Genomic DNA, 16,593 nt, shown 5'->3' with positions numbered 1-16,593 from the left:
TGATTTTCTATTGATAAGAATATCTAAGAATGGGAGGTTATTACTTTCTAATTCAATGGTATATTAAGGAGTATAGAATTTAAATGTCTAAGAAAGTCTACTAGGGTAGTATTATTGACTTAGCGTTTCCATAATTTTGATTTTAGATGAAAGGCTTCCATAAATATATTCGCGATGACTGGTGATAATAGGGAACCCCTAGCTGTTCTCGAAGTTTGTTAAAGAAGTGGACCCTTATTTTTCAATTGAGGAGAGATTTTACGTTGAATCTAACTAGAATATCTTGTGGATCGAATGTAATCGTTTTTAATTGTTCAATGAAATGAAAGGAATTAAGTACGAAACTAACAGTTCTCCCTGCGAAGGCTTTTAATATACAAGCTAGTCCGTAGAGTCGAATTTTAGAATTATGAAGGGTAACATGGAGCCTGATAGAAAAGAAGCCTTAATAACAGATTTGAGGTTGCATTCCATAGATAATGTTTTTTTTTAAGTTGACGATATCTGTAAGAATATCTTGAATCTTATCCTGATATTCATTTGTGTTCATGACCACCACCATCTGCTTTTAAGATTACGATGTCGGGATTCGATTTTAGAGACTTTAAAGCAATGCGTTCAGACTTTGGAATATTCGATTTATGAGGTTTGTTGCTGTTTCAAATCGAATTTCATTAGTTGCTTGAGATGTATGAGAGAGAGTTTGGTTAGAATAGAGTCGACATGTGAAACGATTTCCACTTTTGGGATAATACGTGGGGCAAGAACCAAGTTGGATCTTTTTGCAAGAACTGATTTTTTACTGTCTGAAAATTGGCGCGATGATACATTTATCAGAGTGTTTGGTTGGTTAATTGCATATTATGTAACAAGTGTGGTAAATGGTATTTGAGTCACGAGTTTATTTGGCACAAGCGGAGCGAGTGTGTAATAAACGAGTGACTTAAAAAGTTTACCAAACCTGATGCATATTTAATATTTTCTACGACCATTAACTTTTGGGTAGATTTTTGAAAGAAACAACACTTCACCGAATGACATGACCGCCTAAATTGTCTGATATATTGCATAACATTTTCCTGTGTACTGTGTACACAACACAAATCCATTCACTGTCATGATCGTCAGAATTTACAAACGTCAAAATTCAAACCGTAAGGTAAAATGCCCGAAAACATCCGATTGCTCCCAAACCCGTGCGGTAAAATTCCGGAAATGTCCGAAATGACAAATGACATTTTCCGCAAGCTAAATCGGTGTATAATTAAGTATTTTACAGAAGGGAATAGAAAAAATATATAGCAACCACTTACTTCAAAAGAATTGTAAACAATTGAAATCCCTTCACAAAGTAACAATTAAGAAACAATTTACCCGCAACAATCCCAATCAGTTCTTTTTTATAAAACTTTTGGATTCCTCCTGCGTCGGTTTTTATTAAGTCGAACTAGTTAACGTTTTGCTAATCATCCTGTTAGCTAGTATTACAGTAGCGTGTGGAAGTATCTTTGAAAAATTAAACCCAATCAGGTAGAACAATCGAGAAATAATATTAAGAATCTCGTCGTCATTTCCACCTGCCATTAATATTAAGGTGTGCGAGAAAGGAAACTACCCGTCTCACTCACAATAAAATTTGCTTCACAAAATCGAGGAACCATTCTAGTTCGTTAAATAGAGTTCACGGTTCTTATGTACAAAACATTTTGGCTGATGTATGGGAGGAAGGACGCGATGCGACCCACTTCTTTGATAATTACGGTAATTTTGTTTTCCGACGGCCCTTTCGCATTCGACTTTGATAGGTGTCGCTTTCGGCGTCAGCTGACTTGCATCGGAGTGCGCTCTCGTCGCGTAGATGAATGCGACCCCGGCAAATTGAAATTTTACGTGCGATATTAAAATTCCTCGAGATTCTTCGCTTGAACTTTAAGCTAAGCGAATTTCTCGGTTTTCGCAAGACGTTGCGATCCTATCTCATTTAACGTTGTAAGAATATGCTCACATTTCCATCAATACAAACATGGGCCTATCTATTAATAGTATACCGGGTGTCTTAATAATTTAAAATTAAATATTATTCAGTAAACCGGTCGAGAGAAAACGCTGCAAATTATTTTGGAGATATGAAATTGAACTATGGGTTTTTAAAATCTGTATCTGCCAAATTTTGTTATATTACTAATAGTTAGAGTTTTACGTTTTGTGCTATCTCTAAATAAAAAGTAAGTAGTGAGATTTCGAAAATAAAGGTCGATTACCCCCAGAAGGCTTAGACAATAATAACCTCAAAATATTTACTTTCCTTTCAGGTGGCGTTTTCTGACATCATACACAATCATTAAAAAAAATCGTTTTACATTTATTTTTTAAAATTATTTAAATTATTGGTTATAACAGCAACAATAGATAAATTTCGTGATTTATCTTTATTACTGTTTGTGCAATAAAGAATACCACATTATCCCGCAGCAGACATTATCACTGTGTGTTTCGTTGGCTGTTTTCAAGTATTTAGTATTTTTTCATTAAAAATTGGATTTAGTCAGCTAACCGAAACTAATCAATATTATAAAGCGCGTACTGTTGCCATTAAACCGCTATAACGGAAGTTCTAAATTTGCTTAATTCAGCATTTGGCTCTCACATTTCAAAATTTATTATTTCGTCGTTTATGTTTATATACATATATGTCGGTGCCGCATGTCGTGCCATAATTCTGTGGTTCATGATAGCCATTTTATATTCAACACAAAATAATTTCTTAAAAATTTATGGCGGTTTCTATTCTCTCTTTAAAACATTTTGTTATGATTTTAATTTTTTAGAAACGTGACTTTAAAAAATTAATAGAAAAGTTGGTGCTTCCGTACTTTGCTAAATAAATATTCATAATTTTTTAACAACCAGAACTGTTTAAAATGGTAAACCATAAATTGCCTGTGTTATCTTTCTGAGATGGTGAGATGGAGAGAGAAACATAAACATGAATGGAATAAATAGTGATGAAGTAAGAATTTTTTTTCTAATTTAATATCACGGTTAGTTGCGTTTTCTGACATCACACACGAAGAAGAAAAAAAAACTTTTTTTAAAGCGTTTTAAATTTACGGATTGTTATTCGTTACAACATTAGATAAATTTCATGATTTATCTTTATTACTTTTTGTACAATGCAGGACACAACATTATCCCCCCGCTGACATTATCACTGTGTGTTGGGAGCCTTGCCTGTTTTCAAGTATTTAGTATTTTTTCATTAAAAATTGAATTTAGTCAGCTAACGAAAACTAATCATTATAATTTTTAAAATGCATACTGCCGCCATTAAATCGCTATAACGGAAGTTCTAAACTTGGCTGATTCAGCATTTGGCACTCACATTTCAAAATTTATTTATATGTCGGTGCCGCATGTCGTGCCATGATTCTGTGGTTCATGATAGTCATTTTATATTCAACACAAAATAATTTCTTAAAAATTTATTGCGGTTTCTATTCTCTATTTAAAACATTTTACATTTTATTATGATTTTGGTTTTTTAGAAACGTGCCCTTAAAACAATTAATAAAATTTTTACCGAGAAAAGTTGGTGCTTCTGTACTTTGCTACGAAAATAAATATTCATGAATTTTTAACAATCAACCAGGACTTTTTAAAATGGTAAAACGAAAATTTTCTTGTCTTTCTGAGATGGTGAGATGGAGAGAGAAATATAAACATGAGTGGAAGAAATAGTGAAGAAATAAATGTTTTTTTTTTAACATTTACGAGTTATTGGTTACAACAGCAACATTAGATAAATTTCATGATTTATCTTTATTACTTTTTGTGCAATGCAGGACACAAAATCATCTAGCAGCTAACACTATCATCGTGTGTTGAGAGCCTTGCCTGTTTTCAAGTATTTAATATTTTTTCACTAAAATTTGGATTCAGTCAGCTATAAAGTCATTTATAAAGCGCGTACACAAGTGGCAGCGTACACTCATCATTAATCCGCTATAACAAAAGTTATAAATTTAACTATTTCATCATTTTTCACTCGCATTTCAAAATTTATTATTTCGTCGTTTATGTTTATAAACATATATATCGGTGCGAATGTCGTGCCATAATTCTGTGGTTCATGATAGCCATTTTATATTCAAGACAAAATAATTTCTTAACAATTTGTTGCTATTCTCTTGGTAAAACATTTTATATTTTATTGTGATTTTCACGTTTTAGAAACGCTAACTTAAAAAAATAATAAATAAAATTTTCATTGAAATAAGTTGGTTCTGAATTAATATTCGTCGATTTTTAATAATCAACGAGGACTCTCTAAAATGTTAAACCGTCTTTAAAGTTGGAGAGAGGAACATAAACATTCATGGAATAAATTGCGAAGAAATGAAGATTTATTTTGTAATAAAGTATGACGGTTACATAATCGATGAAATTATCTGGGTTAAAAATTATATTTAATCAATTAACCTGAAAGTAGTGAAATGTGTATTAAAATAAAATAATCCTCAACTCCCAGGGCATATTGTAACAAAAACCAAATGCCAAAAACTCAAAATTGCATTCTTATCATATTTTCCTCGACGCCTCTCTCGCTGACATAATTAGTTAAACGAAAATCAGTGTCAACATTCCAACATTACCCTTGCGCAGATTTTCGCAGGCTGTTTCGCCACGTCATTCCCGAAAAATTAACTTCACGCCGCAGCGGCAACTTCAACAACAAACAACTCCCCCTCTTACCCGATACGGCGCGGCAAAAAAAAAGAGCCGCTAATCACTATCGCGGGCTGGCGGGGGAGAAGGTGGCGGCGTGGTGCGTGTTGTACACCCTTTCTATAGGCGTACTCCCCGGCGGCGTCTCGCCCCGCGGCCCAGGAAAACCGCGCCACAAGTGGCAGTTGGCCATGGTGCCCTAGACAGTTGCGAATCGGTCGGACTGGCGGCTCGTCGTTTCGCGGGAGCCCTGTTTATTTTATTCGTCTGCCGTGCCAATGGGCAGCAATTTGTGTTGTTGTGGTTGCGCGCGTGACATTGAGGTTATGATCGATGCGTCCGAATATGTATAATTCGGTTCGGAATACGTGGAGCTTTTAAAGTTACCAATATCCACCTTGGGCCAGTTGTTTTTAAGGAACAGGATGTCAAGCACTTTTATCTTTTTACTAAAAAAAAAATGTGCGCTACTGACTAACAACTAAAAGTGATGGGCGTTTGGGCGTTTTTCGTATTTCGCGTCATATATAATAAAAATTGAATAGTTAAAGCGCTTTTCTCGCACATTTTGTATGAAAAATCATTTACTATCGAATATCACATAACATTACGAGATATCACAAAAAATTACGTTTTCAATTGTCCTTATCCTAAAAGAAGTATCATGATTAATGCTAAATTATTACCGTAAATACCAGCTCCATCTAACATTTTTTGTTTATATAACCCGTTTAGCACTTAAATAGAAAATCGTATAAAGTTGTTGGTGGCCAAATTTTAGTTCCATATAAAACTTTTATTCCATATTAATTTTTAACTAAGAGGTTGTCCTCACCTTTATAAACTATAACTAAATTTTATAACGCCAAGGAATACATTTTCCTTACTGCTGTTAAAGCTACGTGCAGTGTTTATGAATATTAAACAAAAAACGTCCGTTTTTGCTTCATCTTTTTCTATATCATTTGTTTACAATATAATTTATTTCATACCTTTGTCATTGTATTTTGCTTTTACTCTAAAGTTGACAGCAATGGATTTTACAATTACAATTAAACAGTACAAATTTCGTATGACGACTTATTTTGTTTTTGGCATAAAAAAATATCCAATAATTTTATATCGTACCCTTCCTTAAACTAAACCGCCCTCGTTTAAAGCACTTTAAAACGTCATTTTGGTAAACATTTGAGAGCTGAAATTATATCTGACTAAAAGATTTTTGCAATTTAAATACAGATAATTAATGGTCTATTTTTGAAGAAATTTGTCATGAATATATTTGTATTAATTTGGAAAACATAACAATGACCTCCATTTAGAACGTCGCCATATTCACCAGTTTAACTTTTTCAAAAATAAGTATCCAGATAAAGTTAAGCAATGAACCTAACATTCCCTTTAAAATTGTACAAATGAAAAAATTTCGTTCGATATATCATAGCAGCGTTAGTGCTTTAAGATTTATAAGAGTTTTACGGAATCAGTTATAAAACCGCAAGAGTAAAAGTATTATAGTTAGGTTTTTAGGGTCTGTATAAAACTTTTTATAAATCCTAAAGTAACCAATACCAAGGGTTTTATAAATAGAGTAATGGCAAAGTTTTGGATGCAATATTATAAATCTTAGAGTATTTTGGTAATTATTGAAATCCTTACAAAACTTGTAACACCAATGATTTTCCTATAAAACTATAAACACCGTTATAAAACCTAAGGTTTGTTATAATAGTATATTATGCAACAAGTGCGGTAAACGGCATTTGACTCACGAGTTGATTTGACACGAGCGGAGCGCAGCGAGTGACTTAACAAGTTTACCGAACGTGTTGCATACTGTACTTTTTCTACGACCGTTAGTTTTTGGATACATTTTCGCAAACCAACACCAATACATTCACTGACATGACAATCAATTGACAAACGTCAAAATTCAAAGCGTGGGAAATATCTCCGAAAACATCCGATTGCTCCCAAATCCGTGCGGTAAAATCCTGGAAATGTTCGAAGTAGCTCGGATTCATGGGAAACGGAACTGACGTGGTATTTTAAAGACGGGAGTAGAAAAACCCCCTTTATACATAACCGTTAATGAAATCTTAAACCGGGCAAAATGTTAGTTGGCGTATCAAATTTGAACAAAATTGACCAGAAGATGGCAATCAATTATGATTATTATAATATAATAATTATGTATCATTAATTGAAATCGTATTTTTTATGTGGTGTTTGACACTATGTTTCTTGACGGACCCACGTTTAATATAAACTTTTTGCCTTAAATCCGTTCAAAGAATACCGAAAATAAAGATGTTTCGTTTATTTCTGCTCAAGTGGACTTAGAAAAATCAACAAATGTTTAAATGAGTCGAAATAACTTATCAACGAGTAAATCATTGTTCAGGTTATTATACATTATAATCTAAAGTAACTTTTCCTGCATGACGTATGCAATTTCCGTTAAGTATCGGCACTGTTGTAAGTGTTTTGAAAGCTTGTCAAGAGGATTCGAACTAATCTGAATAATTTAATTCGGTTTTCCGGGCTTGTCATTCTAAAAAAAGGGGTTTTAATTATTCATTGACAGTAATTTTCCCATATTTTAAGTAAATGAGAATAACCGACGCGAAACGTTCGTCATAGATCGCGTGACAAATATATTTATTTTAATAAGAAGGGGAAAAATTTAGATCCCAGTGCGTGCCTGATGTTGCGCCGCATCCACGAATCTAATTTTAGAACTGCGAAGTGGCAACACGTTAACCCTCTCGTTATAAGTCGCGGGGGAAACAACTCGGAAAATAACCGCAAGAAATTTCATTTCACGGCGCGGTAGACATAACGAACGTACGTCGTAATTAATGCAACCCCCGGCGTTCATATAAACAACTATTAATTATATTTGCGTCATTATATCGTTACGGTCGTATTTTCGACTTTTTTCGAACCGACGAGAAAATTCAATTTTTGAGTAATTATCATATCGATTGCCGATATAAAACGACGGGGATGCAATTTTCAGTAACATTAACTAAATTCAATTTCGGTTTCGCGTCACCATGTCGAAATTAGTTTGATAAACATTCCGCATATTGTCCACCGCGCTAGCGTAATTAATATTACACCGGCCCTTTGTTAGAACAAATTCGAACAACAACATCGGGATAATTGTTTATAAAGCGCGTACTGTCGCCATTGCGTTAAGCCGCTAGAACGAAAGTTCTAAAATTGGTTAGTTGAGCATTTCACATTTCAACATTTATTGTCAATGTTTATAGATAATTTTGCGTCGTTCCATAATTCTGCGGTTTATGATGGCCATTTTATTTTCAACAAAAATAATACCTTAAAAATATAGTACCATTTTCAATCTATTGGAAACATATTTTATATATTCTGTTATGAATTGCATTCTGAAAACGTAACGTGGGGAAGTAACAAGATTGCTTTCGAAAATTCGTCGCTGGGTGGGGCAAGTTCGTATCTCGTAGGGTGAAGCAGCCTTGTTTTTCAAAATGAAGCCGCTTTGCGGTTCCTTGTCGTACGGGGACGCATTGTTTTCTATCGTGCTCCTGCCACTGTGGAACTTTCGCAAATGAATGTAATTTTATTGTACATGCACCCTGTATAAAGTGTCTGTTACATCTCGCAGAACTTCCAAGTCACGGAAAACTTTGTTAAATATTAAAATTTGTACAAATAATAACGTTGTCGAATGATATTTTGTCAAATATCTCGCGCACAGGACGCGCACTCTTTCTCGACAGAGTTTACTATACTGTTCAAATCAAATTAACGGATCTTTAGCAGTTTTTCATTTATCCCCAATAAGTTACCCGGAAATTTTTAGGCTCATTTAGATTTTTTACCCATAAACGACACACCTTGCATACAATTCAAACAATGTTCGAAATAGGGGTAATAGCCCTGGATCTCCCATTTCTCTTGGTATATGAATTTTTCCAATAGAGCAAATGGTTTTGGAAAAAATGCTGGTTTTCTGAAATCATGCAGTACGTCGTAATAATAAATGACGTCATCGCGTTTAGATTGTGGGCGTGAAATGGTGATTTTCATTTGGATTTTTTCAAATATCTCGAACAGTGTACGTGATAAACGAAAACCGTAAAAACAAAAGTTGTAGCTGTCGATGTGGCCTATAACACGGTATAAACAAATTTTCCATATTTTTAACGAATTTTGTTTTACGTCTAATAATTTAATAGCGAAAATAATGTTTTTCAGGTTCTTTCAGATTTTTGTCTATAATCGAAAAAATACTTCAAATAGAAGTTATATTACCGAATCTTCCGCGTCTCCTGGTAAAATAATTTTGTCGATTAAGTTAATAGTTTTCCAGAAATTTTGTTTTTTCTGGAAGAAAAAATAACATAAATAAAAATTTCAAAAATTTAAAAAAAAATACTAGGCAAGTCTTGATTGCTCCCAGTTTCTACGGTTTAGATGTAAGTGTGAACTTTCATTTCTCTGCTAAATTTGAAATCGATAGTTACAAATTTGAGACTATTTCATTTTTGAATATGGTACAGAATATTCCAATCACCCTGTACAATATGTGAAAACCTAAAATACAAACGTTTTAGCAGTCCATACGGACTATATGGTCGCGTCTTCTAATTATGGTCATTTATCCTTATAAGGGGAACCCAATTTTCATTTTTTCCAATTTGCTGGACCCTGTACATTTTTTCAAAGTCGTCAAGAATAAATGGTTTTGGCCAGGATCTCGCGCGTCTTCTGGTTTTTAAATTTTTTTATGGAGAAGCAAATTTAAACATGCGTGTAATAGATATCGAATAAAATAAATCTATTTCCTTTTAATTAAATTATTAATTAAATGTTTAATTCCTTATAAATTAGGACAGTTTCATATTGGATGAAATCCCCTCCATTTAAACGAAAACAAATCTTACCACGTCAAGACATCTAATTCCTTAAGGATTTGAGTGATTGTTTTTCCGTCAGATCACGATACTTAAGGTTTCGGTGCCGGATTATTCGCCCTCTCTTTTGTATAATTACGATTTTGTAATTGAATCCCCGGGAGAGAGAGTGCTACATTTTATTCACTCTTTTCGGGCGCTGGATAATTAAAGATCGTATCTCTGTCAGCAAGGAAACGTGATAAATTGATAGCAAGGGTTGGTCGCGGAATCTAGAGACGAAGTAAGCTTCGAGGGTCGGTAGCCATTGTTTTTGGGGAAGGTAAAAAGCAGGTTATAGCCGGTGTAATTTGTAGCCGAACTAGGACGACTCATGGTTTTTGTTTTGAAGTAAAGGTGTAATAAAACTAACTTTGGGAATACAATTTCCGAAGCGTTGTCACCAAGTATGGAAAGTAATTAATTTCTCTCGACAAAGGGTCTAGCGGAAATTCGAATGAAACTTTGTGCAATACAATCATTGATCACTTCGGGTCACTGTACTTCTAAATCCTTCAGAGCTGAAATAGCAGAGCTTACAATGTAGTCTGGCATAGATAAAAGCAGAAATGTAAAAACAAAACATTGCATATTTTGAAACACAATTAAACCATAATCAATGTTCTAAAGAAAATAGAAAGTAATGTTTATGTCCATAATTTAAAAAAAAGTAACGTTATAGGTAACAAAAATGAAATGAGTACAATGGACAACAAGTGCTAAGTTTTGTATTGTATATAAAATGTCTAGCGGAAGCAATGTTTGGTATGAGCTTTGGCGGGAATCTAAAGAGGCGAGAGCAAACAACAACCGTGAAGAATTAGTTTAACTTCCTTGTCTCGAGCGGAAACTATAGAAAACTTCGTTGGGCGCGTCCCCCTTTAACTTGATTTGTTCTCATTACATTCTGTTTTCACCTGTACCTGCAAACTTTGGAGTACAAAGAAAGCCTCTCGCCCGGAAAACTGCGAGAAACTTTATTAACTTTTTAACCTTGCTAAATAATCCAAGACGTGTCAAGCGCGTTCGCAATTGTCGATTAATTCGAGGTCAGACTGCGAACGTTATTTATGGAACGACGTCGTAGTCCAAGAGCTCATGTCTAAAAAGTGATTTTAGAAATTATTCCATCATATGCATTAAAAAAAAACAACTTATTTTAATACCGTATCTTTATTTGGATATAAAATCTTTTCGAGGAATTGAAAAATGCAACAAAATTTAGGATGGAACACCCTAATTTTTTTTTGCATTTTTCAAAGTAAGCGAAGAAAGAATTTTTAGTCGGACGCCATCCTTGATCCATTTATAACAAAGCTTTTCGAAATATTCTTCCACTGTTTTAGACACCAGCTCTCGGACTGATATCCCTTGAAAATCGTTGTCGTAGTCGCAATTGTTTTATAATGTGTGTTTCGGGCAAATTTCGATTTAAATGGGTTCAAATTGGTAATGCTTTTAACACATTCTGGAATAATTTATTAACGAGACTCTCATCTCCGCACGCAAACATTTTCCCCTGTTATCAACTGCTGTGGGTTTTCAAACTCCTGAAATATATTTCTATTATGATTTACGCGTGTATATATTTTGTATATATTATTGTGTATATATTTTCCATGACTAACCCTACGTGTATACAGGGTCACCAAGAACTACCCCGGTGGACGGCGGATGCAGAACTGACCTAAAGCAACTACTGGTTTTGTTAGTAATTCCCTTAATTAGTAATGAAGACTGATGAAAAAAATAAACATTAGAATGAATAGTATATTATGCAACAATTTGACTTAAGAGTTTATTTGGCAAGAGTTTACCAAACGTGTTGCATTACTATACTTTTTCTACAACCGTCACGAAAAAATCGCAATTTAACTAATTGAAAATAATAACAGCTTATCGGATTACTAAATTTCGTACGATTCACACAAAATATTTACTAGTTGCCATTAAACTTATTCGTTTATCGTTCCGATCGGTTCTGGTATTGTTGTCTCCTTTTAACTGTGTACGTTATACAGAGAGAGAGATTTATTATTGGATGTGCCATATAAACGCAATTCTAAAACGTTATGTTGTTTATTTAACTTTTACAATTGATCATTAAGTAGTTTATTTAAACAAAAAGACTGTAATTGGTAGAAAAACCATCCAATGATAAAGCTTTTAAGAGGATTAAATTTTTAATATCGTATATGCAAGAAAAAGCACAGTAAACTTCAATTTTTGTTTTGGTTAGTTTTTGTATTAAGATCAATCATTACAAAGATGAGACATGGATATCTGAAAATGGTAAAATTGGTCTTGGCAAGATGTTAATAAAAAAACTGTAAAAACCACTAAAGTTCATGCCAACGGTATGTAAAATTTCTGTGGGAAACTTATAAATGTCACTTTATTTATCGAATAGTCCACTAGATTTTAATTGTAGCTTATAGCACATAGTATTTAAATTGTCTGATATATTGCATAACATTTTGCTGTGTATTAGTTTTTGGATACATTTATGCAAAACAACACGAATACATTCACTTTCATGACCGTCAGAATTGACGAACGTCAAAATTCAAACAGTGCGGTAAAATCTCCGAGAACATCCTATTGCTCCAAAACCCGTGCGGTAAAATCCCGGAAATGTCCGAAGTGGCTCGGATCCGTGGGAAACGAAACTGACGTGGCAAAGTGACGCTTCCCGCACGCTAGATCGGTGTGTAATTAGGTATTTTACAGACGGGAGTAGAAAACGTACATTTTGACTTGTTTCAGATCGATGAAGTTCGTGGAGCGGCACCTTGTATACGTGTTGGCCTCGGCCGTTCTCACAATCGACGATACCGTTAATCATTATCCGGTTGGCTTTATATGGAAATATTAATATTTTATCACAGGAATAATCTATTCGTTGATTTCTATTTTGCAAATAAAATTGACGCTTAGCTTTGACCACCGAGTTTTTTTAAACCGTAGTATTTAATTTCATTGGGTAATCTATGGAAAAAACGGGCCTTTCGGAGGCTACGTAACGACAACAATGCTTTAGTCTTCGATCGTATTCATCTTGGGGGACCAATCTCAGACGTCTACTCCGTCTGAATTTCAAGTAGAGAAAAATAGAGTTGGCGGCGCTCTTTTCGTATCTTACAATACGAAATTCCAGCTCGATAATATCCAGTATCGCGATTACATCTTCTATTCGGGGCCTGCAGTTTCCGCAATCTAGAGATCTATTTATTCGACATCATCGGTTTCAAAGCGATTCATACCACACACATGTTATTATGTATGACTATTAAAAGATAGTAATCTTTTTTTAGTTAACTAACTTATCTGGCGTAAAAAACACTTTAACACCATAACCTATCGCAAATTTGGTACGAGCTCAACTTTAATTTGTATATTAACAACATGGGCGAAAAAAACTTGCGAGATAGGGTCACACATTATCTTACCTGTTGAGCTTAATCCAATTTCCGCGGAATACAATTTTCTTAGATAGAAACTTTTACGGGCCAAGTCGTTGTGCTAGCAAATCCTGCGAAAACTGCTACGGACAAGAGTATTAGATAAACAAAGTCCTCACTCGTATAATTAATCCCAAAACGACGTTATGAAAGTGCTACACGTTAAGGCTTTTTGGGCCGTTCGTTCCACGGCTGGGAATATGCATTAATTACACAACCCCGTTCAGATTTGAGGTTGCCACGCAACCCATTTAATTAATGAAGCTTGGGATAAACACCATACGTGCGAGTCAAACAGCAATATAACTCTCTAGAAATACGTTTTAAGTAAATATTCGACGTAGTCTCTTATTTGTTTACATTGGTAATGTATTTTGGGTGGGCCTACATTAAATTTCATCTCAAGGTAAAAGTGATTTGCTAATGAGACCCGTTAACAAAGATGTCCAAATTTATTTGAAATTTTAATAAATGTTATTGCTAGTGAAAGAACGATGAACTACCTGTGCACTTTTTGGATATTACGTGAAGCATTCCAGTATTCCAAACTTAACGTTTATTATCCCGTTGTGCAATTAGCATTGTTGCGAAAACCGAGCACGTGCATCTAAGCAAATTTGAGCTGAGTATTACGCGAATTAAAAGTTAAATTTCAATTATCGCACGAAAGTAAGACGCCAAAATCCTCTCCGCAATCTTATCGGCTCGCCCAAGACTCGCATAAATGAATAAATTTTACTATATAAACTTTTGAGATGTAGTTTGTTGGCCTGACGAATTGCGGTCAAAATTAGACATTACAAATAAGTGCTGAGATTCGTTTAGCATTGATTTATGGGGTGCATGAAAGAGGAACACGTGTTTTTGCAAACAAGCTATAAATTTTACTCGCTGCTATTTACCTGAACTCGTTTGGGATGAATAGTGCCAGTATTTCATATCAAAATGGCGCCGATTTGTTACACGTCTCGTGTGGTTACGTTTCGCTTAACTTAAATTTAGGACAGGCTGCCTTTATTTCACTGATTAATTTAGGCCATACTTTATCGTTAATGATATTATTATGTAGTAGGGAGATGGGCTTCGTAGTAGGTAAAGTTGTGCTCGGAGAAAAATCTTACGGCGTCGGCAAAGCTGATTTAAATTCGAAAAGTTGAATTGGATCCCGCTTCTGAACGGGTTAAAATCAATCCGGTGCTATTTGGAGCGAGAACTAAACTGTATCCACGACTAAATTTAGAACTGGTTGACTATTCCCTCTGAATAAAACCTTTATTTCGCCCCGATAATGACGTTTAATGGACGACGCAGTTCATAATTCAACGGTTAGCTAAAAATCGTATTTCGGAGGACGGCAGCGCGTCGAATCTGTTCCGTAAATAGGATGATTTACAGCTTGAATTTGTGCGATGCACGGATAATAACGTTTCCGAATGAAATTAATGGGCTACACATGTCATACGCTACCCTACGATATCGTCGAATTCGGGATGCGTAAACTGTGACCCAGTTCCGAAATCGGCAGGCCTAAAGAATCGTTCGAACTGAATTTGCCAAACTTAGTTCCAAAAAGATCGATTTTAATATTGCTTTACACTTTTATCGCTTCATTTTTACCAAACCCGAACGTCGCATCGTTCGAACCTCAATCGCTACCTAATAATTTCCCTTTTTATCCGAAATAGGGACGTCTTAGATCATAAATCGGTTCTTCTAACTGTGATGCCGTAAAATGTGCGTGCCGTGAATGTTACGCTCCCGATGCCCGACAAGTGACGGTCGCCGAGTGAGACGTAAAAGTAAACTGTGAACGAACCATGATGAACAATGTGGGCGGCCTTCTCGAGATCGATAGAAATTTTGGTTGCATTCTTCGAATACTATTCTACAAGGTAAGCTGGTATGGTCTGGTCATAGATATAAGAAAGTGACCAATTTCTTTTGGGTGGTCATTAACATACAATGCAACATGATTATTACCTAAAGTTTCGGAATTTAAATTCAGATAAAATTGTGGTCCGTAATAGAAAATAATTTTATACCTACCTGTGTTTAATATTCTTTGGTTTCGTATACTACTTGGTTTAAGTTTATTAGTTCTTATTTTCTTCTTATTAGTTCTTATTTCGTGTGTAATACAGCGTGTGCGAATTATGCAAAATATGTGCGAGTCTAGTGTATCTCAGGAGATGCTTCCGCCCAAATGTAGAAAACACTATTCTATTGAGACTAAGGAAGTTATAAACAATGTTTATTTGACTCTCATTGAACGTCGTGCCAGCAAGCAAGCATCTTTAGAAGAAACGGTCACATTGACGAAAATTCCAACATCAACTGTATGGCAAATTGTGAATAATCCCATTTCAGCGAGGAAAAAAAGAAGCGATGCTGACAGTTATACGAGGAACAAAGCCTGCCTACATTAGATATCTTAATTAGGAGGCTTGAAAAAGATGAAACCGGTGTTAAATGTGGCAGAACTACCTTATGGAAGTGTTAATACATGGGTTTTAGATTTAAAAAAAAAATAACAAAACGCAAGTTTTAATAGAATCTTTTAGAATTCGGAAATGGCGCGGTTGACTCAACTGATAAGTATAAAATAAACACGCCATCAAAAAGAGGTAAAAGAATAACTATTTTGCATGCTGCCTCTAAAGATGGTTGGATTCCAAATAGACTTTCTCTGTCTGCTAAAAATATTAAAGATTCTTCTCTGGATTACCATGAAGGCACCACCGCTGATTGATTTGAAAGTTAGTTTAAAAACAAACTAGTTCCAAACATTTCTCCTAATAGCGTCATTGTAATGGACAATGCAAGTTATCACAGTAGACAGTTGACTAAAACCCCTTCCTCATGTGACACAAAAGCAACAATCCAAAACTACATGTATAATAACGACATTTATTTTCACGAAAGATTATACCAAAAAGCAATTAATTGAGGTTCTACAAAGCTTACACCTACAAAAGGAATACGTCTGTGATAATTATGAAAATTATGAAAATTATGAAATCTGCCATTCGTCGTAACAATATTTTTCCCCGCGTTAACTCCAATGTCCTCAAACTAATAGAAACCGAAGTTTCTAACATCCCTCCACAAAGTTGGGCAAATTTTGTTAAACATATAGAAAAAGCAGAACATTCGTATATCCATATTGCAAATAATATAGAACAAATAATAATTAGAACAGGCGATGATGGCGATAATGATACTGATATATTATGTGAATAATTTTAAGTAATTTAAGTAGGTAATAAAAATAATTTGTAATTTTATTTTACATTTAAACATAAATACATAAATAAATAAATAAATATTGTTTAGTATCTTGCCTAAAAAAAACCAAATAATAAAATACTAAGCAAAGTACGAACCTGTTCGGCCATATTTCATTCTTATAGCTTACCCGGGTCTTTCTTTAATTGTTATCAGTTAGTCACTTTCTTATATCTATG

At 34.5% G+C, this 16,593-nt stretch overlaps 1 protein-coding gene across 13 annotated transcripts in view; it reads left to right on the top strand.

The window, feature by feature from the left end:
• The window catches only part of LOC132706806 (synaptotagmin-7), a 327,009-nt gene that overhangs the window by 287,792 nt on the left and 22,624 nt on the right, over positions 1–16,593 (top strand). For 2 of the 13 annotated variants that reach the window (XM_060678365.1, XM_060678360.1), the window contains exons 1-2: positions 4,911–5,048; positions 14,815–15,021. The exons of 7 other annotated variants lie outside the window; for them this stretch is intronic. In XM_060678365.1, the coding sequence (XP_060534348.1) occupies positions 14,957–15,021 (65 nt within the window). In that variant the 5' untranslated portion in view covers positions 4,911–5,048; positions 14,815–14,956. Of the gene's footprint in view, positions 1–4,910; positions 5,153–5,194; positions 5,213–5,246; positions 7,130–14,814; positions 15,022–16,593 lie in introns of those variants that run through there. 4 more of the 13 variants (XM_060678361.1, XM_060678364.1, XM_060678363.1 and 1 more) reach the window with 4 other exon arrangements.

This window comes from Cylas formicarius, unplaced genomic scaffold (genome assembly GCF_029955315.1).
Source record: "Cylas formicarius isolate icCylForm1 unplaced genomic scaffold, icCylForm1.1 PGA_scaffold_8__14_contigs__length_24414737, whole genome shotgun sequence".
Taxonomy (NCBI): domain Eukaryota; kingdom Metazoa; phylum Arthropoda; class Insecta; order Coleoptera; family Brentidae; genus Cylas; species Cylas formicarius.
The sequence above is the reverse complement of the archived record's forward strand: the minus strand, read 5'-3'. Positions and strand labels throughout refer to the sequence as shown.